The following is a 22,478-nucleotide window of genomic DNA, read 5'->3' on the forward strand; positions in this document are numbered from 1 at the left end:
AGGGAATAAAATACAGTAGTTCCCCTTCTCAAATATTCCCCTGTGTTCCACCTATTCATCCCATTACTTCTCCCTCTGAAACCCTGGCAACCATTATTATTTTTTTTCTGTTTCCACAGGTTTTTTTGTCCCCCAAAAGATAAATTCACTGTTCATATCTGTGATACAAATGTTTCTGTTTCAAGGTCTAAATATCCTCCTCTGAGCTATTTCATTCATTGTTCTAATCTACTAATATTCTGAAATACACTAACACCAACTGGTTACACTGTCTTCTTCCAGCCCATATAAATATATTATCCTTAATTTGGACCATCTATGCTACAATCATAACCCGATACTATTAAAAAATTACCATAATTGGTATGATTCAAGAGAAACCTTAATACCATCCCCCAAATTAGAAATAATTAAGTTAGAAGCATCAAAGTAGATTTTATTAATGATAGTATTCTGAGTATAAACCTAACAGTCAAAACCTTACTAAGATCAAAGATCTGTCTCAGAAGGATGAATTTCCTCTCTATGTTCCATCATTTTCCTAGAAGGATCTAGGTAAACACATGGTAAGAATTTGGAGTAAATGCCCAATATTTTAAAAGGAGATTAGTAGATTATATATATCATCCTTTACCACATGGAGCTTCTACAGTTATTTGAATCTGGTACTAGTCAGAAAGAACAACTAAGTTGAAAGTCCATGATCAAATGTGATGAGACAATTGTTTAATAAATGAAAAGGTTTGGAAGACTTAAAAGTTACAAGGCTGTGTAATATGCATAAAAGGTGAGAGTATCTGGAAGCAGAAACACCAGAGGCAGCATAAGAAAGGCAGGGAACACACTAGATGAAATCCACAGTGAGGCTAAGCAAGCGAGAGAGGCAGAAGCACAGCGGTGAGCAACATCTAAGGTAATGGGCTGTACAACTTGTTTATACTTCACGGTATATTTTCCTCTACATAAAATTGACTCAATACTAACTAGTATATGTGTTCACATTACTTACAGTCTTGAAGGAACTAGCTCTCATAGCCTGAGACAGTATTATATTAACTCCACAATAAGAAGATAATATTCTCTAGGGACTTCTTCTAGGTCAATTCAGACTATGAAGAAAACTGAGAAACTTCTAACCGTCTTTTGTCATCTGAGATCAACTTCTGCTCCATAACTTCCACACAGCGTTTTTCACTTCAGCATTCCTCAGTGTATAAATCAGAGGGTTGAACAAAGGTGTTCCAATTGAATAAAACACAGCTATCAACTTGTCCATGGGGAGGGTTGTTGCAGGGCGTGTGTATATAAATATGCAAGGACCAAAGAACAAGATGACCACAGTGATGTGGGAAACGCAGGTGGAGAGGGCTTTTCTCCTCCCTTCAGCACTGTGGTTTCTCAGAGAATGCAAGATGATAACATAGGAGAACATCAGCATGACAAAACTCACCGTACAGATGGCCCCGCTGTTGGACACCAAGAGCAGATTGACCACATAGGTGTCTGTACAGGCAAGTTTCAACAAAGGCTGCAAGTCACAGAAATAGTGATCAATCACATTGGGACCACAAAAAGGTAAATTCAAGGCCAGAAAAATCTGAGCTGAAGAATGCACACAGGACCCCACCCAGGCCACAGCCACCAATGCACCACAAACTCGATGATTCATGATGGTCATGTAGTGCAGGGGCTTACAGATGGCCACATAGCGGTCAACGGCCATAATAATTAGGATAAAGATCTCCAGACAGCCAAAGAAATGGAATGTAAAGACTTGGATCATGCATTCACTGAAAGAGATAGTGGTCTTCTTCAAAAGTGCATCCACAATCATTCTAGGTGCTGTGGAAGTAGAGAAGCAGGTATCAGATAAGGATAAGTGGAAAAGGAAGAAATACATTGGACTCCTAAGTACCTGGCTGGTCTTGATGGTGGCAATAATCAGCAAGTTACCCAACAAGGTCCCCAAATAGAAAATCAAGAAAATGATGAACACTATTTTCTTCCTAACTGGATCCTGGGTCAACCCAAGCAGAATGAACTCAGTCACATTATTATTCAGCCGCATGATTTCATGAATGAAGAGAAAGGATGAGTGTAAAATGGTTCATCTGCAAAAAATGAGGGATTAATTTATGATGTGTTAGGCAATGTTATGGAACATTTTAAGGAAAAATAAATATTCCTCTTGGAGGACATCCTATCTGTGATTTTTTAAATAATTCATGCTAATACTTTGTTCCTTAATTTTTAACAAACACTTTCAGAACTGTTATAAGGAGTTTCAAATAAGCTTATGATGTGATTTTTTCCTACAGGACTTTTGAAAGAAAAGTCTTTGTTAGCTTTGATATGATTTTGATTAACTTTGCCAATTTATTTAATGTATAATTGTGAGAGAGAGCTGTGTTTTGTTATTTCCTTCTTTTTTGTGTTATTAAAAAACCTCAGGGCCCATGTTTTGCATGGTGTGTCACTTGGCATTTAGGAAATATTTGAGTGCCCTTGGAGGTTTGTGATAGAAATATTGAGTCATACACCACTCTTAAACCCATAAACAATGTCTTATTTATACATATATTTATGTATGATGCATTTATTATACATATATAATCCAAAATGTATATTATATATATATGCATATATGTATAAATTTAATATGTTCCAACTCTTCCCGAACACTTACTCTCAGATACTATAGCTTGAAAAAAGGAACTGGAAACACTTACAGCTTTTAGTAATCTGCTATACCTTCAAGAATGTTTTTGACGTTTTGTAATCAACAAATATCAATGAACAAAAATGAATATTCTTTCATATTTGACAATATATCACATTTCCCCATTTCTATATTTCTTTTTACAATTTCTGAAAATTGCCCTTTAGCACAGAGTCCCTGAAGTTACATTTCTAAAGAAAGGAGGGTGGGTTATTACTCTATAGTATCTGTTTTCTGCTTAAGCATCTCAGATCTGGGGTGATTGTTTGCAGGTTGTTTTACTAAGTGGTTAGTGTAGGGCGCAATCACAGTTGTATTCCAAATAGTGTTTGTATTTTTCAAGTATCTGCAAGACATGATTCCCAGAACAGAGCAAAGAAGGCAAAGAGGGTGGGAGATGTAGTTTTTAAAAAAAAGAGGTATAGTGTATAGAGTCAGTTACTGACTTCTTCATTTAATTTACTTTTTTTTCCTGGCAAAGACATTGATTATTTAACTTGGGAATGTCACTTCTTTCAATGATTTTTTTTTCACATTTGAAAAAAATTATTCTCATGGGTTTCACTTCCAGAAACAAAACTTTTCTCTAGATCTTTCAAGTGAAGCTGATGCTGGAAGTGACAAATAAAAATATAAACTGAAATATCATATATTTAAATATAATCTGGAAGACATTTATTCTATTCTGCTCCTCCTCAGTCCCATTCAATCTTCAAAACATTGTCTTGAAAGCTGTAAGTAGGAAAAGCACAGACTATGATAGACTAAATAGACATAAAATTTGCCTTACACATTTTTTCTTCTCCCTTGGTCAATTTTCTTCTCCTCAACAGAGCAGAAATATCACTTATTCCTGCAAATCAAAAACAATTCTAGGGAAACTCTTTCATGACATTGTTCAGTTTGGTTTTACAAAGCTTAAAAAAAAGACCTCTTTGCACTGTGAGATTTTGAGTAAAATCTTAAAATATAAGGGAACTGAGTCTTGGTATCTTAATTATTACAATAAGTTCACTGTTTCCTTTATTCATTTAAAAGAGTGATGTATTGTAAAACATTGGCCCTTGAAAATATGGTAGGCATTGAGAGCAAGATGATGTGAAAGTCTCTGTCACTTCAATGTTCCATGATATTGACCACCGTTTTGGGTGTACAGTTTTGAATCCTATTCGCCTGTCATTTTCTAGGACAAGCTTATTTATTCCTTTCCATTTGGACAAATATATTTAAGATAAATTGAGAATAATAAATATATGTGATTACTTAACTTGTTAATAATTTTGTGCTAATCAAATATTTAATCAATAATTTCAGATGACTTTAAAATTCTCCACCCATATCTGCAGCTGTAAAGCCAATTTCTATCCATTCATGTTACAAACAATGCAGACTAGTTTAGCTACATATTTAGGAATTTCTTTGGAAAACCTGTTGTGTGCCCTCAAGTATATTTCAGTGATTTTCTTTGTATCTTGAACAAAGGGATGAATTTTGTAATCTATAATACTCCACCATCTAGAAAAGGGAGACTATACTTCCCAAGTCAACAAATATTTGTTGAAGTCTATGTATAGTCAGGATATGTTAATGAGGCAATGTGAGCATACAAAGATTAGTAAATGCATCAGGTGAAATGTCTATAATGGAATTAAAGTGGAAGCCAAAGATTAAAAATAAATAAGTGCAGCATATCCAAGCTCATCTTGCCTTCTCCTTTCTTTCTGGAACACCTTTCCATTTCTAGCTACTTCAATCTTCTGGTAATTTAAGGACAAAACTGCTGAGAAACATCCTCTAGCTGGCCTTCAATGATTGCCTGTGAGAAGGGAAAGTCACTCTTCTGCTCTCTGAAGTCTTTCTTTATAGCCCTTGCTATATTATTACATATTATTGCTTACAATGCAAGAATGTGTGTATTTATTTTAGCTTCTTTCCTGGATGGAAGTCTTATTACAAAATATAGTAGCATCATTAATTTACTGGATCTTCTATCTATCATGTATAGTATCCCATTCTATAAAACCAAAAAAGAAAAAGAAAACAACCCTGAGATAAATTTTAAATAACTTAGTGAATCAGCTCCATGGTCTACTATATAAGATGTTATATTCTGAATAGCACTGCATAGCCGTATAAGACATTGGACTCTGATAGAATGATCTTAAAGCATGTTTTAAAAAATGAATCCTTGGCCGTTAGGGCATGCAAGAATAATCTTACATTCTTTGTATCATCCTATATTAATTCTCATTTTACGTAAGTTTAGGAGGATGAACATATGTCCATTTTTTTCCTCCAGAGGAGAGTTAACAACTTTCATCAGGTTCTCTATGAATCTAATGCTAAAATGGTTACAAGAATATGGACATAAAACTACACTAATCATACAGAAGACCTTCTAAAAACTACTGTGTTTACCTCAATTCTTTTGATAAGATAAGCCAACTTTAGAATGACTAAATTTGTCAAACTATAATAAACAGATAATCTCTTGATATTGATGGAGCAGAGAAGAGCCAAAAGACAGGCAGGCAAAGATGGAGAATAGATGAGGATGGAATGCAAGGATTGATAGATCTTCATATGCTTAAATAATCTGTTTTATTGCAGAGGTCACAGTGAGAAGCATTGCTTTCCACAAGGACTGTCTCATAAACTATCCATCCCTCCCTAATTCAGTTACAATTCTCCCTTTCTTTTGGAGAAATTCTATGCTACTTTATGTATATGCAGAATTTCACATTCTTTGTGAGAAGGATAACAGCTTGTCCCAAGATTTTTTAACCCTCAAGAGCTCAATTAAAAGAGTGTATAATCCACTTTCCTTGAGTTCCTCATCCTGTGTAAATGAATCTCATATTTCCTGCTTCCCCGGTTCACAGATGCCCTAGAAAACAGCCTGCCTGCAATGAAAATGTCACCATAAAACTTAATACCCATTACTATATCTGGCTGCCCTATATATCTGGTAGTTAATATTTATTTATTTTCTTTCCAAATAGAGCAGGAACCTGGTGAAGGGAGGAGGATTGATATGATCACTTGTGTGAGAATTTGGGGCAGGAGAATTAATGATAAAAAAGGGAAGACTTTTACCCCCAAATTTTCAGGAACTCTCCTCCCCCATATATAGCGTGTGATCTCTCAACTTCATTACTTAGTTTCAAGCCTCCTCACTGCCATGTTTTGAGAAGTATTCAACTTTCCAAATTAAATTTCTGAAGTGTGCCAAATGCAAATTATATTCTTATTATATCCTTTTGGAAGAATACAAGAAGTAATATTTCTACACTGTAGTGTAGAATATTCTGTTCAAAGCCATTACGTGGAGATGGAAAAGCTAGCATTCTCCAGAAGCTATGTGAAGATCACTACCTCCATTAACTTTTTCTATAATTTCTAACCAGACATAATCTCTTCTAACTTTCTAGTACCTCGATCTTAGTGAGTACATATCTTGCCAACTACTTCACAGGAAATTATTTGTGAACTTTTCTACAGTCTGCTCTCTCAAGAAACTGTAATAAACATGAAAATATGGACTGGATCCTTTTATCTAGTACTCATAAAATATTTGTTAAGTACTAGATCATTTTTCCTCAATGCTTATATTTTATTCTATTTCTTGTGTTAACAGTGAGCCTCTGAATACTTTTAGGTAGTTCACTTTTTCCACTCCTTTGTCAGAGAACATGGGAGCTTTGAATCACAATAAATATGGAAACAGAAAACCAAGTAGGATTATTTTGTAAAGATGCTTTTGTGAGTACAGAAATGGAAATAATCTGTCACTTACCTGTTGGAAGACTCTGAATTAGTGTCAAGTCTTCCTCTTTCAAGGCTTTTGATAGCAGTCATCTCAGAACACCGAAAAAAATATTTTCTCCAAATTCCAGGGGGAATACTTGACACAATGATGTAAGATTTAGCATCCTAGAGGATATTATTCTCCAAAGTTTCCCTTCCTTTGCTAATTAGAACTTCCTAGATGTTGCAACAAATTCAAAATTTGGTTCTTCTATTTAGCTTATTGCATAGAAAGTTAATCTTCCTCATATTCAGTAACCAGATACAAACAAAGATACCAGGAAGAAAGATGAAAAATACAAATAGATGAAGAGGATGATGCTCCTCCACTAAAGAACTATAGATTTATCATGAGTTGTTTTTGGATTAATATGTACGCCTAGTCTTTTTGCAAACTGAATTGATCACTCATATTTTTTCAAATTTATTTCCATTTTTTATGATAACATTAGTAATAAGATACATATTAAGGAATGCAATTTATTGACATATTTTTTCACACCAAATATTTATTTAATACCATTTGTACACTCTGCTTTGAGTCTGTCTCTTTACAATGTTATATCTTTTAATTCAGATAACTATTCCATGAGATAGGAATTAACAATGATATTTCATATGAAAGATAACTGACTCAATGAAGTTAAAACAGCTTTTACAGATTACATACGTAGCAATTCCAATACTGGCATTGGTACTAATAACTATTTTATTGTGTGCTTTGACCTTTTTTAAACATTTTCCTTCTACTAGCCTAAATTGAAATCAAGGAGTCCTACACGTTGAGGTCCTAAGGATGAATAGTGAGACCATGAGGACAGATTGAAATTCAGGTAGGAATAGGATACACGAGGGAAAATGATCAATAAAAAGTTCGATTTTTTAGAGTGTGACTTTCAAATCAGGACTGTAAGTCTAGATTTGGGGATGTTTACTTGTAAATAACAGCTTAAATCATGAGACTGGGGGAAGTAACCCAAGAAAACAGGGAGATTAAAGAAGTGAGCCAATTACAAATTGCAGTGTTACAGCAACACTAAAAAAATTGCAGAATGGTCTGCAAAACCATGTTCAAAAATCATGAGAATCTAATGACTAACTTCTCCCAATGGAAAAGACTTTCTTAAAGGTGTGAGAAAGTGTCCTGCATAACAAGGCCACACAAGCACTGTGTCCAAAACTCAGACATATGCAAATCATGATTGAAATGATCAATGCCTAGAGAAATTTAAAATAGGAAGACTTTGCATAAGGGTTAGAAACCAAGAGTTTCATTTGTATTCCTCAAACTCTTAGCCAGTTCTGTAAGCTGTAAGAACACACTAAGGACAGAGACCATGACCCTATTGTTCTCCACCATATCTTTATCATGGTAAGTATTTAGCAAACAGCAGTTTATGGCATGCAATTAATAGTAAATTGTTTACTAAGTGAATGAATGAATAAAAGAAATTAAACAAAGTTGAAAAAAAAATTGAGTAATACTTTATCATCTTTTTCAAAATTACCTATGTAGTGGTAAATTAGATACATAGAAGAAACTTTTTTGAACTATATTAAGATGACTAATTTAGAAGGACAGAGACAGAAGTGAAGTCAGGTCTTGGGACTACTCTTCTATCTAGGGTCTAATAATTTTCTGTGTAGAATGTCTGCCTATTTTTGTAAGTGAAATATCAATATCTCCTACTATTATTGCATTCCTATTTATTTATCTCTTCATTTTGTCAATATTCACTTTACATGTTTTGATGCACTGATGCTGGATGCATATATATTAATATTTATTATAATTTCCAATAGAAATGTCCTTTTTTCATATGTAATGACCATCCTTGTCTCTTTTGCCTATTTTTTGTCTGATACTGGTGTAGTCATCCTGCCCTCTATTGGTTACCGTTTGCATGGAATGTCTTTTTTCATACTTTCGCATTCAGCCTATATGTGCCCTTAAATTTAAAATGGGTGTCCTGTAGACTGCATATAGTTATATTTTTTAAAATAATGTTTTACAGCATGGAGTTTCCTCAAAAATTAAAAATAGAACAACTTTATCATCCAGCAATTCCACTTCTGGGTATTTATCCATAAAACACCACCAAAACACTAATTTGAAAAGATATATGCACATTCATGTTCATTGAAGCATTACTTATGATAACCAAGACATAGAAACAACCTAACCAATCGAATGGATAAAGAAAATGTGTAAATATATGTCTATACACACACACACATAAACACACACAGTGGAAAACTATTCAGCAATAAAGAGTGAAATCTTATCCTTTGCAACATGGCTGGACCTTAGGCACATTATACTAAGTGAAGTAAGTCAGACAGGAAAAGACAAGTACCATATGATCTCACTTACGTGGAATCAAAAACAAGCAAACAAAAAAGTTTCATGGATACAGAAAATAGATTGGTGGTTGCTGAAGGTGGGAGACTGGGAGGTGGGCAAAATGGGTGAAGGGGGTGAGGAAAAAAAATATTTTGTTATTGGTGACAAACTATTTTTAAAAATCATATCCTCTTCTGTGTTTATTGAAATGAAAATGTCCAAGAAGGTGATACATTAAAAAGAGAAATAAAATAATGAAAAGAATAAGAGAAAAATACTTTTTAGATATGTAAACATATAGTATTAAAGACTATCCTGTGGAATATAGCTAAAGTCTTTTAATGAAAATTCTTCATAATCGGTAACATGTTTTAAATTAATGCTTTCAACTTTATAATAATATCTCAGTTAAAAATTGTTTTAACACAGAAAATATGATCTTGTATATTCATTAATGATATTTGTATAGCATATAAGAGCAAACTGTAGAAAACTTGAAGATATCAAATAAGTGGGTTAGTAATAGATATATTTATATTATATAATGAATTAGCATCAAAATTAAAATAAAATATTGTTAAGCCTGCTAGTAAAAAGTTAAACTTTTTCTTGTTAATAGAAGTTTTTAAAATAAACTTTGTTGGGGCCGGCCTGGTGGCTCAGCAGTTAAGTTTGCACATTCTGCTTCCACAGCCCAGGGTTCACTGGTTTGGATCCCGGGTGCGGACATGGCACTGCTTGACAAGCCATGTTGTGGCGGGCGTCCCACATACGAAGTAGAGGAAGATGGGCACAGATGTTACTTCAGTGCCAGTCTTCCTCAGCAAAAAGAGGCGACCTGCTGAAATATGAATTCAGTTATAGGTCTAAAGAAAAAGAAGGTGGTGGGTGTTGGTCCTGAGAGGAACCAGCATTGCCTTTTGTGGCACCTGCCTCAGGAGAGGCCGTTGCAGTTTCCTCAGTTATGCAGGGTTAATCCTTCAGATAACTGGGGAGATGCTGTTTGCACAGCGGGTGGAGAGGTTCTTACACTAACAAAGAAGATCCATCTCTTTGCTTCATCTTCTCAGTTTCCTCATCCATCCAGCGATTTAAGCCAGAACATGGATTCTTTTCATAGAATATTAAGTTCTTTTGTTGATAATTCCTAAATATTTCTTTATTCTTTCTCTATTTCTCCATGGTAGTTTGTGTACCTAAATGCAGGCCCTGATATGGAAGTTTTTCTGAAAATGATTTATAATGAGAAGGAGTTGAGAGAAGCTGACTATGGTAGGGGGAAAAAGATATGGTCTCAGCTAGAGTTTGGCTTCAGGCTGGAGCCACAGGAGCTCGGGGATATACATCATACTACAGAACTGATCCCGCCTTGAGGCAAGGAGACCGGCCTGTTTTACCCCATGCCAGTCAGTCATTGATCACTGGTAGACACCGGGATGGTGGGCGTAATACTTGAGGTGAGACAGCTTAATTTTCTCAGGTATGATTCTAAAGAGAAGGGTGGGGCTGTGAGCTCTTAGCTGCCTAAACACACAGCAGCTGGGGCCTGGATGCACTGGAGCACTGAAAGGAATTTGCCCTGACTGCAGCAGTGTCCACAACGTAACTGCATCCTCACTAGCACCACTCGAGTTCAGACCTCTATCCTTTCACACCAAAATCATTACAGTAACCTCCTAAATGCTCTTCTGCTGTCAGTCTTGTCCCCTTCAATGCATTTCCCATACTGTAGCTAAAGTTATCATTCTAAAACTCAAATATAACTGCATCACTTACTAGTTTGAGAGACCTTTCAATGTTTTCCCCATGGTACTTAGCTTTAAGCTTTGAAACACTTATGATACCCTTCTTGATCGTTCCTATTCCTATCTCTCCAGTTTCATATCTTGCTATTCAGCCTTTTAGAAACTCAGTATTCAGAACTTTGCCTGGCACACAGTGGAGATTCAATAAATAATCATTGAATGAAAGGATGAATTAATAGCCACAGACATACTGAATTGATTTGGTTTCCTGCATACTCTTTTTCAGCTCCTGGGATTTGCTATGTATTGCCTCTCCGAGGAATGTTCTCATCCCAGTTAATGCCTCTTAGCTGTGCTGGTTCATTTACATCCTTTGGGTCTATATTTTTTATGTATTTTCATCTATGGAGCTTTTCCTGATGCCCCAGGTTTGTTGTGTGTCCCTCAAACATGCTTTCATAACATACTGTGCTTCCACTATCATATTATTTATAATGTTGTGTTGTAATTGTCTGCTCTTTTCTGGCAATCTCTCTGTGGGTCTTAAGCTCTGAAAAAGCCTGACCTGGTGTCTCTTCATGCATCACTGAAGCAATGTACCTGATATATTCCTTGGGCTCAAAAATATTTATTGATTAATGAATGAAGGATAGAATGAATGGATGGAATAAATTTATCCTGAAATACTTTATGCATAGATGTGTCTATATTTTTAAAAAACAAACTTTTCATAATGAAATATTACCAAAAAGTAAACTGATCAACAGAGAAATACAGCATAAACAGCCCACATTCACAAGATGATGAAATCTTCCTGAGAGGAGGGAGGATATCAAAGTAAACTACTTGTTCATTAGATGACAATCTCAATTTCAATTTCTTTCACATTCCTCAGTGTAAGCAAGAATAAAAACCAGTTGAGATTTCCCAAATAATAATTCTCAGAGTCTGAAACAGATAAAAGTGGAAAGAAATACTCCCTAGTCTCCAGTACTATTCATTTTCTCTATATTTTAATGACTTTATTCATCTTTCCTTATACCTTTATTCTTTCACTCGATATCATGAGTGCACCAGACATTGTGCTGCCTTGTAGATACTATTGTTAGTCAGCAGGCAAGCACTTTACAGAGGATGACTGTTTACTCAATAAATAGACATTGCTATCTGAAATTTTAATATTCTTTTATTTGAGTCATCACTCTTTCCAGTGGGTTAGCAGCTTAATAATGGTGATATGAACAAAACAAAATGACTCTGAAGCATACAAGGAAATTTGGAAACATGGAGTAATCTTTGTTAATTACCCCTCAGAAGCTAAATGGCCCATTGCTTTTATAGCCCTACAGTAGTTACACAAAATAATAGTACAAGAAACATATTACTATCAGCTATGATGTATAAAAATGAGCAGAATTATTAATAAAAAATTATTATACTTTAGTTATAGATAATGAACTAATATATACAGTATGCTTACCATAGTCTGTGGCACAATAAGTAATGACTAGTTTAATTATCTTACTTTTCTATCAACATTACCTGGCCATGTATCAACATTTAAGAGCAAGGTCTAAGACATCAGTTAGGTTCTGGCTACTGGCTCTTCAATATAGCTGTTTTGATGCCTTCTCCTATCAGTCAGTTTTCTCCCTTACAAAGTGGGGATAGTAACAGTGCCTACCTTTATTAGTTGTTACAGTGGTTGTGGTTTAATACCAATATATTTTATTATTTCAAAAATGATCTTTTGACTGATGACTCAGTTGAACAAATGTCAGGCTCCAGGCAAATTTATATCTCACCTGAAATAGCTTCTCTGCTACACAATTTTTTAATGGCATTTTTCATCTGATCATTTCTCAAGGTATAGATCAAGGGATTTAACATGGGGGTTATCATAGTATAGAATACAGCAACTGCCTTATCAATTGGTAACGTAGCTGCAGGTCTCATGTACACAAAAATGCATGGCACAAAGAATAAGATGACCACTGTGATGTGGGAGACACAGGTGGACAGTGCTTTGCGCCTTGCCTCTGAGCTGTAGGTCTTTAGGGAGCGCAGGATAACCACATAGGAGACCAACAAGAAGAGGAAGTTTAACACACAGATTAATCCACTGTTGGCAGCAACAAAGAGCCCTAGAGTGTGGGTATCAGTGCAGGCAAGATTGAGCAAAGGATTCAGATCACACATAAAGTGATCTATGACATTAGGACCACAGAATGGTAATTGGAAGATGAAGAGCATCTGTATGTTCGAGTGAACAAATGCTGCAACCCACACCACTCTCATTAGCAGGCCACACATCCGCCAGTTCATGATGGATGTATAGCGCAAGGGCTTGCAGATGGCCACATAGCGGTCATAGGCCATCACAGTGAGCAGGATGATTTCAGCAGCTCCAAAGAAATGTTCCCCAAAGATTTGGGTCATATACCCATTGAATAGGATGGTCTTCTTTTCACAGAGTGAATCTACAATCAATTTGGGGGTACTGACAGAGGAATAGCAGGCATCAATAAAAGAGAGATAGGCCAGAAAAAGGTACATGGGAGACCCTAATAATGGGCTGGCAGTGATGGTGACCACTATGAGCACATTTCCTGCCATAGAAATGATGTAGATGACAAAAAACACAGCAAATATGATTTTCTGCATCTTTGGATTCTCTGTGAGCCCCAGTAGAACAAATTCTGTCACATTGTTCATGTTCTCCATGTATTTCATTTCATTGTGTTAATTGCATTACCTGAAAAAAATAACTTTTTATTTTTATTAATGTAATCTAAATTAATTGAACTTATCCATTCTAAAAAATATTAAATGTGTGAATCCCATTGAGTTGTAAATTCTTCTGATTTTTTTGAGATAGAAAGAAAAGTTTCTTAATGTGGGAAGTTTGCTCAAATTGACTCCTGGTTTAAGATTCTGTTAAGAGTATAGACTTGAGGATCTTTTTTAAACACATAGGAGACCATTTGTGCACACTTAGTCATCTGAGATGACTAAGAACAAAATGTGAAGTAGTATATCACATACAGGGTGGCAGCTAAGCAAGAAAAGAGAGGTAGAAGATGCATGTAAAGGATATGAATGGAAAGTTAAGGGATTTGCCCTTTATCCTTAGAAAAAGGGGAACCACGGAAGATAATCGAGAACGTGAGTGGAAGAATGAAGAAGAATTTGAGGAAGGAGGAATCATGGCCATTGCTCTAGTAAAGATCTTTGTGTGTTTTGGATGAAGTGGACTGAGTTTCAGTAAGAAGGTAGAAGCCAGGCACAGGAATCCCAGGTAGGAGATGATTTATAATAGTTGACATAAGCAGTCACAGGTCATTGATGATGGGAATGTAGAGAAAGTATACAGGAGCTTTTATAAAAGAATTCATATGCTTTTTGACTAAGTCTAATAAATTTATGATAACTAAAAAATATACTTTTTAACAATTAATTGCTATCTACATGACATAGTAGCAGTGCTTTGCACACATGAGCCCATTTAATACTGATAACAGCCAGTGTATTTGGTATGCATTTCATCCATTTGGCAGATGAGGAAGTAACCTCAGAGACTTATGTCGACATTATAATAATTATAAAACTGAACACAGTGTTTTTAAAGACATCTGCTGATTTAGTCCCTACCACAAACCTACAAGATGATTACCATTATAATTTTTATGCTTAACTTGCACATTAGGAAATAGAAGCATAAAGAAATTAAGGACCCCACCAAAGATTAAACAGCTAATAAAGGGTAAGGCCAAGATCAGGTTAACTATTTTCCCCTTTGTATTCTAAATCCGTTCCCTATATTGTTATAACTAATAACATTGAACTAGTAATCTCTTTTTTATATCATTCTAGTAATTATAAGTACTTTAATATTACTTCAGAGGCAAGTGTATATGAAACATTTTTAGCAGCAGACACACACATGCAAAGACACACAGATGCACACACAGTGACATGTTTGATCTTGCAAATATCAAGTACAGTGTGGTGCTGCATTTGTTGAAAACATTTTTATCTTGACTTCTCCCTCAGATACAGTTCACCCTTTTCCAATCCCCCTGCAGACATGGGCGCTCAGACTCCTGCAAAATATTGAAAATGACTACCACAGTGGTTAAGTGTTTTGGTTTAAGAATCAGAAAGAACAGACCAGAATCCTAATTCTTCCACTTACAGCTTCTTTTATCTGGGGTACATTTTTTTGGCACCTTACCTTCATGTTTCCTAACCTATAAAGCAAGAATAACAATATCCACTTCTTGGATTTTTATGAGAACAAATAAGGAAACATACATGAACATATTCTCTCCACACAGCTGTAGACACACATAAGCCTTTCATCTATTTTTATGACTCTGTATGCACAGATAAGAAGAATTGACATTTTGAGCCATAATACAGAGAAATATTTAACCATAAGTAAGCTCGGCAAGAATCATCTCTAATTTTACTGTTAGAGAAGCCACAGAGACTCATATTGTCTATAGCAACTGATCCCAGGAAGGAGGCTCCATGTTCGTGCTTGGAGTAAACAGTTGATGTTTTATGACATTCAAATTTGTTATTTATGTAACACCTTTGAGAATTGTATTTAAATTTCATTTCATTGTCCTACTTAGTGTTGATTGCTAAAGGAGATGTCTTATGGCAAAAGCATGGTGGCTGGTGTCAGAGAGCTGGTCCTACTATCTGCTTAATCTTTATGACCCTCAAATTTTGTACCTGTCCAATTAGTTTACCGATATTTACCAACTATTTTTTGAAGAATGTGTCGAGGATGAAATGCTCTATTACTATATTTAAAAAGTGTTGAAACATATGATTACTATATATGGAAAGTAACAATCTTTGATAAGTATCATCACTGTTTAAAAACTTACCTTATAGCGTTAGATGATCTTAATAATATTTAGGGGTGTTCAAAACATTCCCATATTCAGATTGACTTCCTCTTGTAATAAGTCCTCTTTCAATATGAAACAGAGGACATACTAAGAATGAGACTTTTCAGAAAATACAATATCAAATAAACAGTTGTTATAAAAGAGTTTTTATAATTGTAAATTTTTCCATCTTGATTAAACCCTCAAAGAATTTTCACACGAAATCTGGGACTGAATTTAGAATGGATTCATTTGAAAATTATGGAGAATTAGTCATCTATAGCTGGCTCTGGTCCCGTAGGCAAGAGGCAGAAAGTGTGGAGGAAACATATTCAAACAGGTCAATCCACACATGATGAATCTTGCTGTGGAGATGTAAACAACAAGACACTTTCACCTCACACTGCATGGATATTAAAAGAGGTTCCCATGAAGGTTCATTGACCTATTCTTGTATCTGCTACTTTCTCTCCTAGGAGTTAATTATCTCCTTTGATGGAAAGGTTTTGTCTTAGAAGCAGGTATTCTGGAGAGACACGTTTGAGAAACATCCACTCATGAATGGGGAATTTGATTCCCTGCCCTTGGGAACCAAACATGTGAAAGTCCTCTTTCTCTATCCAAATCTTGATTTCTAAGAAAGCTGAATGCCATGTAGAATAGCAAAGTGGCATAATTCCAGTGTGGGGATGTGTGATATAGTTTCCTTGTTGACTCTTGTAAGAGACAGGACTTTTGTCTTCTCATCAACATTAAACATTTTCTGGAAAACCACTCTTGATTGCTTGAGAATTAGAGCAGTGAAAGCATAAAATTAATGGCATCTAATTTAAAGTACTTGACTCTAAAAGCCATTTTTGACATTCCTCAGAGGGGTATGGAAGTAGACAGAGACTCTGAAAGATTCCTGATTAGTTATCTCTGGGACTTGTGATGGTCAGTATGGAATAACAGGCAGCATTAAAATGAGGAGAGATATCTAAACACAAGAAGAGTGTTCAGTTGTTCCACATCTTTGTTACTTTGTATAGTTACTTATTTTCTTTTTCGCCATTCTAAGATCTATGTAGTGATAAATTATTGTAGTTTTAATTTACTTGCCCTGATCACTAGTGATGTTGTTTTTTAAAATTTCCTTGTTAATATTGGCCTTTTATATATCTTCCTTTGTGAAATTCCGGTTCAGGTCCTTTGTACAATTTAAAAATAGTCTGGAGTTTCCTTTTTTTTTTTTTTAGGAAGATTAGCCCTGAGCTAACCTCTGTTGCCAATCCTCCTCTTTTTGCTGAGGAAGACTGGCCCTGAGCTAACATCCGTGCCCATCTTCCTCCACTTTATATGTGGGACGCGTACCACAGCATGGTTTGGCAAGCGGTGCCACGTCCGCACCCGTGATCCCAACCGGCGAACCTGGGCCACCGAAGCGGAAGGTGCGAACTTAACCACTTCGCCACAGGGCTGGCCCCTGGAGTTTCTTATTACTAAGTTGTAAATGTTCTTAAAATATTATAGATATAAGTCTTTCATCATATCTATATAAATATCTATAATATATTTCATACATAATTTTTATATAATGTACATTTTACATATACAAATATATAAATTTGCTATATACTTTAAAATTTTTTATGTAAAATTTCTCGTAGTCCATGAAATATATTTTAACTTAAAAATTGTGACATCAGAGGAGTAGAAGTTTTAAAAATTCGAAAATGTACGATTTATTATTTTTATTGTTCATACTAAATATGTCATATCAAATGAATAGTGATTTATACCAAGGTCCAAAAAATTTCCTCTAGAATTTTTGTAGATTTAGCTTTAACATGTAGATTTTTAAGTCTCTTACTCATTTTGAGTTAATTTTTTTATATGATGTGATATAGTTAGTGGTTGAGGTTCACTTTTTTCTCACATGCATAGTCAATGGAGCCAGCATGATTTGTTGAAAAGTCTATTCTTTAGCCACTGAATTATCTTAACATCTTTGTATAAACTTCATATATTGAGATCTTTCTGGGTGTTCTATTATTTCTCAGCAATCTATATGTTTATCCTTATGTCAATGAGTAAAGCATTGATTACGGAAGCTTTATAGTAAATCTTAAATTTAGGTAGAATAAGTCCCCAAGCTGTGTTCTTTTTTTGAGAGTGATTTCCTTCTCCAGGTTCCTTTAAATCTGTATATTAATTTCAGAATATGATTGTCTATTTCTCCAAATATCCCATTGGGATTTTTGTTGGAATTGAATTGAAATTGTAAAATTGAAATGGTAAAATGTTGTCATTTAATCCATCAACATGCATATCTCTCCATTTCTTTATATTTTTAATTTATCTCATCAATGCTTTTTGGCTTCATATATAGGCTGTTAACTGGTTTTTAAAATGTAGCCTTCAAATTTCATTATTAGTATTTTAAATAGCATTATTTTCTATTTTCAATTTCCACTTGTTGCTCTTATAGGCATACATTTGACTTTTTTGTATTGGCAGTGTCTCCTGTAACCTTGCTAAATTCAATGATTAGTTCTATTAGATTTTTTGTAGAGCACTTAACATTTTCTACCAACACACTCATGCTATCTGCATACACATATATTTTTACAATTTTTCTTTTTCCTTTATAGTCTGTATTTCTCTTATATTTTTTTTTCTTAACTTATTGAATTGTCTACAAGCTAGGGTACAATGCAGAACATAAATGGTGAGTGGACAGCCCTGTCTCATTTCCAATCATTGAGAGAGATTATTTACTATTAAGCATGATGATACTTTTAGGTTTTATACAGATGTTCTTTATTGGGTTGAGAAAGTTCCTTTATTTTCACCATTTGCTGAAAGATTTTTCTAAAATATCATAGGTCTAAATTAAAGCTTATGGATTTTTATGCATCTCTTCACATGATTGTGTGATTCTTCTCCTTTATTTTGTTAATTTATTGAATTACATTGATTTTTGAATGGTAAACCAGCCTTTTTTTTCCTGTAATAAACTGGAAATGGTCATGGTGAGTTATTTTTTAAAAATGAATGAGATTTCATTTACTGGTATCTTGTTTAATATCTTTATACCTATGTCCATAAGGGATATTTGTCATTTTCTTCCTTATAATGTGACTTAGCCTTTAGGCAATGCTGGCTTCAAATAATGAATGGGGTAGTGTCCTCTCCTCTCATTTCTGAAAAAAGTTATATAATTTATTTTTAAAGTATTTTGTGGAATTCAAAAGTAAATTAATTGGACCTGGAGTTATTTTGGGGAAGGATTTAACTACAAATTTAATTTCTTTAACTGATATAAAACTATTCTGGTTTTCTTTTCTCTTTCTGTCAGGTTTTAAATATTTTTACAAACAATTGGTTTGTAAGTTGCAAAATTTCTTGTCTTGATTTGTTCATAATATTTCTTACTGTCCTGGTAATGTATAGAATCTGTAATGCTGTAGGCTCTTTCATTCTTTTTTTTTGAGGAAGATTAGCCCTGAGCTAACTACTGCCAGTCCCCTTTTTGCTGAGGAAGCCTGGCTCTGAGCTAACGTCTGTGCCCATCTTCCTCTACTTTATATGTGGGACGCCTACCACAGCATGGCATGCCAAGCGGTGCCATTTCCGCACCCAGGATCCGAACCGGCGAACCCCGGGCCGCTGAGAAGCGGAAAGTACGAACTTAACTGCTGCACCACCAGGCCGGCCCCTTCACAAGTGATTTTATTACCTGGTTTTTAAATTTTTTGTGTGGTAATTTTCTTATCCCTGTTTGTGGACTCCTCTTTCCCACCTAAATAAATCCCTTCAGCATTTCTTGTAGAACTGTTTTTTTTGTGATAAATTTCTTTAATTTTTGCTTGTCTGGGAAGCTTGTTGTCTCTCCCTCTATTTTCAATGATAACCTTGCTGTATAGAGTATTCTTGGCTGTAGGTTTTTTTTCCTTTCAGCACTTTAAATATGTCATACCACTCTCTTCCAGCCTATAGGGTTTCAGCTGAGAAGTCCACCAATAGGCTTATGGGTTTTCCTCTATATGTCACTTGTTGCAGTTCTCTTTCTACTTTTAGGATTTTCTCTTTATCTTTCATTGTGGACATTTTAACTTTAATGTGTCTTAGTGTGGGCCTCTTGGTGTTCACCTTGTTTCATGCTCTCTGTGCTTCTTGTACTTGGATGCCTGTTTCCTTCCTTAGTTAGGAAAGTTTTCAGCTATTATTTCTTTAAATAGATTCGCTGCTCCTCTGTCTTTCCCTTCTTCTTCTGGGCCCCCTATGATATGAATTTTAGTGCACTTGATATTGACCCAGAGTTCCCTTAGACTGTTTCTCATTCTGTCTAATTCTTTTTTCTTTTATCTGTTCAGCTTGGGTGATTTCCTCTGGTCTTTCTTCCTGCTTGCTGATCCATTCTTCTATATCATCTAAACTGCTATTGAGTCCCTCTAGTGAATTTTTCATTTTCAGTATTGTATTCTTCATTTCGGATTGATGCATTTTTATATTTTCAAATTCTTTGTTGATGTTCTCACTGCATTCATCAAGTCTTCTCCCAATATCTGTGAGCATCCTTATGAGTTTTTTTACTCTTTGTCAGATAAATTGCTTATTTCTGTTTCATTTAGTTCTTTTTCTGGGTTTTTTTTTTTTCCTGTTCCTTTGCTTGGGATGTATTTCTTTGACTGCTCATTATGCCTCTTTCTCTGTGCTTGTACCTATGTATTAAGTGAGTCAGCTATGTCTTCTGATCTTGGAGAAGTGGCCTTATGTAAGAGATGCCTTTTGAGGCTCAGCAGTCTGCTTCCCTCTCATCACCAGGCCAAATGATCCAGGAGTGACCCCTGTTTGGGCCACCTGTGTCCTTCTGTTGAGGCAGGGTTGCTCTTATCAGAGGTATCGAGGAAGTCTAGTCTTTCTTTCCCTGGACAGCTGTTTGTAAACTGGGTTTAGGGTGCCCAGCACCATTGGCTGCAAGGCCTAATAGCACACTCCTCTTACTGTTTTCCTGTTAATTTAGTATGTACCCAGTGTAGCTGGTTGCTAGGCTGAGGGGCTTACAGTTGCTGTAGGTCTCAGGCCTGCAAGGCTGTTGTCAGCTCTCTTAGGATTGCAGCTGAGTGGGGCTGGCCTTCTCACAGGAGCACCCAATTGTTTCAGGCTTTGGAAGGTGGGGCTGATCATTTTTGGGTTTGATTGTAAATCACAGGTTCTGCTGCTGATAAGCCCCAACCCTTACAGGTCCACACACACAGCCAACACAATCCTGGTCCCTGCAAAACTACCGACCCCTTGGAGTATACCCAGTTGCCCCACTGCAGAGGCTCCCACCTCTCCAATAATGTCCCCCACTGGCCCTGCCCCACAGAGGTGGGCATACCCACCTGCCTGTAGAGGATCAAGGCATCTAGTGTATGCAGGCCAACAAGTAGCCTTAGGGCTTGATGTTGGATGTGGCCAGTCTCTAGGGTGGGCTTCCTGCCCTGACTGAACTGGATTAAATCTGTGCTCTAGAGGGTGTGGCAGACCCCTGGACTATCAGGCCAAGAGAAGAACTTCAATGGTGTCTGCCAGCATCTGTGTCAGCATGCCTGTACTAGGTCACAACAATGGCCATCACCAAAGTTTCAGTCTCTGGAGTGGTCTCACTTCTCACTGAGATGCACCAAGAGCCTACCAGGTGAGTCTCTTTTCACCAAATGACAGTGCAGCTGTCTTTTTGGTGATTTTAGATTGCATTCTGAGACAGGTTAATTTGTGCATGGGCCCTTTAAAGGCCAAGCTTTTTCGGCTTTCCTCTGATGGCTTTTCTGGGGCCATTCCATGTTGCATTTAATAGCCAGTGAAGCTAGATAGTAGGACACTCATCTCAGTTGTCCTGAGTCTGAAGGATGCTTATAGCAGTAATGTACCCCCTGCTATGGTCCCTACTTCTCCAGGGAGGACTGTGTATCTTAGGATGGCTCCCACCTAGCCAGCTGTGAAGTTCTGCTGCTCATGATGTTGGCTTTTTTCACTCCAGAACTAATTTCTGCCTCTTCTGCCTCAGTCAGGACTGTCCCTTGTTGTGTGGGTTCTTTTTATCCAGTTTTCATTTTTCTCTCTAGGGTAATTTTTCCAAGAATAGTTGTAACCTGGTTGTGTTTGTGGGTGAAGGTGAGTTCAGAATCTACCTAAGTCACCATCTTGATGAGATCCACAGTTGATTTTTTTGTGTCAACATTGTATCCTGTGACCCTGCTAAATTAATGATTTTTTCTATGAGATTTTATGTAGGGCACTTATATTTTCTACCTATATTATCACGCCATATGCACATGAATATAGTTTTAGAATTTGGCTTCTTCTTTTGAATGTTGTATGTCTTTTCTTTTTCTTACCTTATTTCAATGGCTAGAACCTAGGGTACAGTACAGAACAGAAATGGGGAGTATGCATCCTTGTCTTGTTGGTCCAATCTTAGAAGGAAAATATTAACCTTTAAATAATATGGCAGTCGTAGGTTTTATATGGATCCAATTTATCTTTGAGCAAGTTCTTTTCTAGTCTTCATTTGTTAAAGAATTTTTGTAATGCAAATTGAAATAAATTCTACATCATCCTAGTAAATTATTATTAAAAGAACAATAATGGGGGCCAGCTCAGTGGTGCAGCATTTAAATTTGCACATTCCACTTTGGCAGCTGGTGGTTCACCAGTTCAGATCGCAAGTGCAGGCCTAGGCACTACTTATCAAGCCATGCTGTGACAGGCATCCCACATATAAAGCGGAGGAAGATGAGTATGGATGTTAGCTCAGGGCCAGTCTTCCTCAAAAAAAGAGGAGGATTGGCTGCAGATGTTAGCTCAGGGCTAATCTTCCTCAAAAAAGAAAAAGAGATGGATTTGTTTACCAGTATTTTATTTAGTATCTTTGTGCATATGTTCATAAAGGATAGTTGTCATTTTCTTTATTGTAATGTGATTTGGCA

General features: G+C 35.9%; 2 protein-coding genes across 2 annotated transcripts; both read right to left on the bottom strand.

Annotated features, from left to right (window-relative positions):
- Window positions 1-1,156: 1,156 nt before the first annotated feature.
- On the bottom strand, window positions 1,157-2,068 carry OR4C199 (olfactory receptor family 4 subfamily C member 199). The gene has a single exon (NM_001391220.1). It carries the CDS (start codon window positions 2,066-2,068, stop codon window positions 1,157-1,159), a length of 912 nt encoding a protein of 303 aa, NP_001378149.1.
- Window positions 2,069-12,409: 10,341 nt separating this feature from the next.
- On the bottom strand, window positions 12,410-13,348 carry OR4C10 (olfactory receptor family 4 subfamily C member 10). Its single transcript, NM_001391221.1, is given in 1 exon segment — window positions 12,410-13,348. A coding segment is annotated over 1 exon segment (939 nt).
- Between the last annotated feature and the right edge of the window lie 9,130 nt (window positions 13,349-22,478).

This window comes from Equus caballus, chromosome 12, assembly GCF_041296265.1.
Source record: "Equus caballus isolate H_3958 breed thoroughbred chromosome 12, TB-T2T, whole genome shotgun sequence".
Taxonomy (NCBI): domain Eukaryota; kingdom Metazoa; phylum Chordata; class Mammalia; order Perissodactyla; family Equidae; genus Equus; species Equus caballus.

What these genes read in the sequence shown, in the direction of transcription:
- OR4C199 (NM_001391220.1), bottom strand. Translation starts at nt 2,068, where the DNA reads ATGCGGCTGAATAATAATGTGACTGAGTTCATTCTGCTTGGGTTGACC.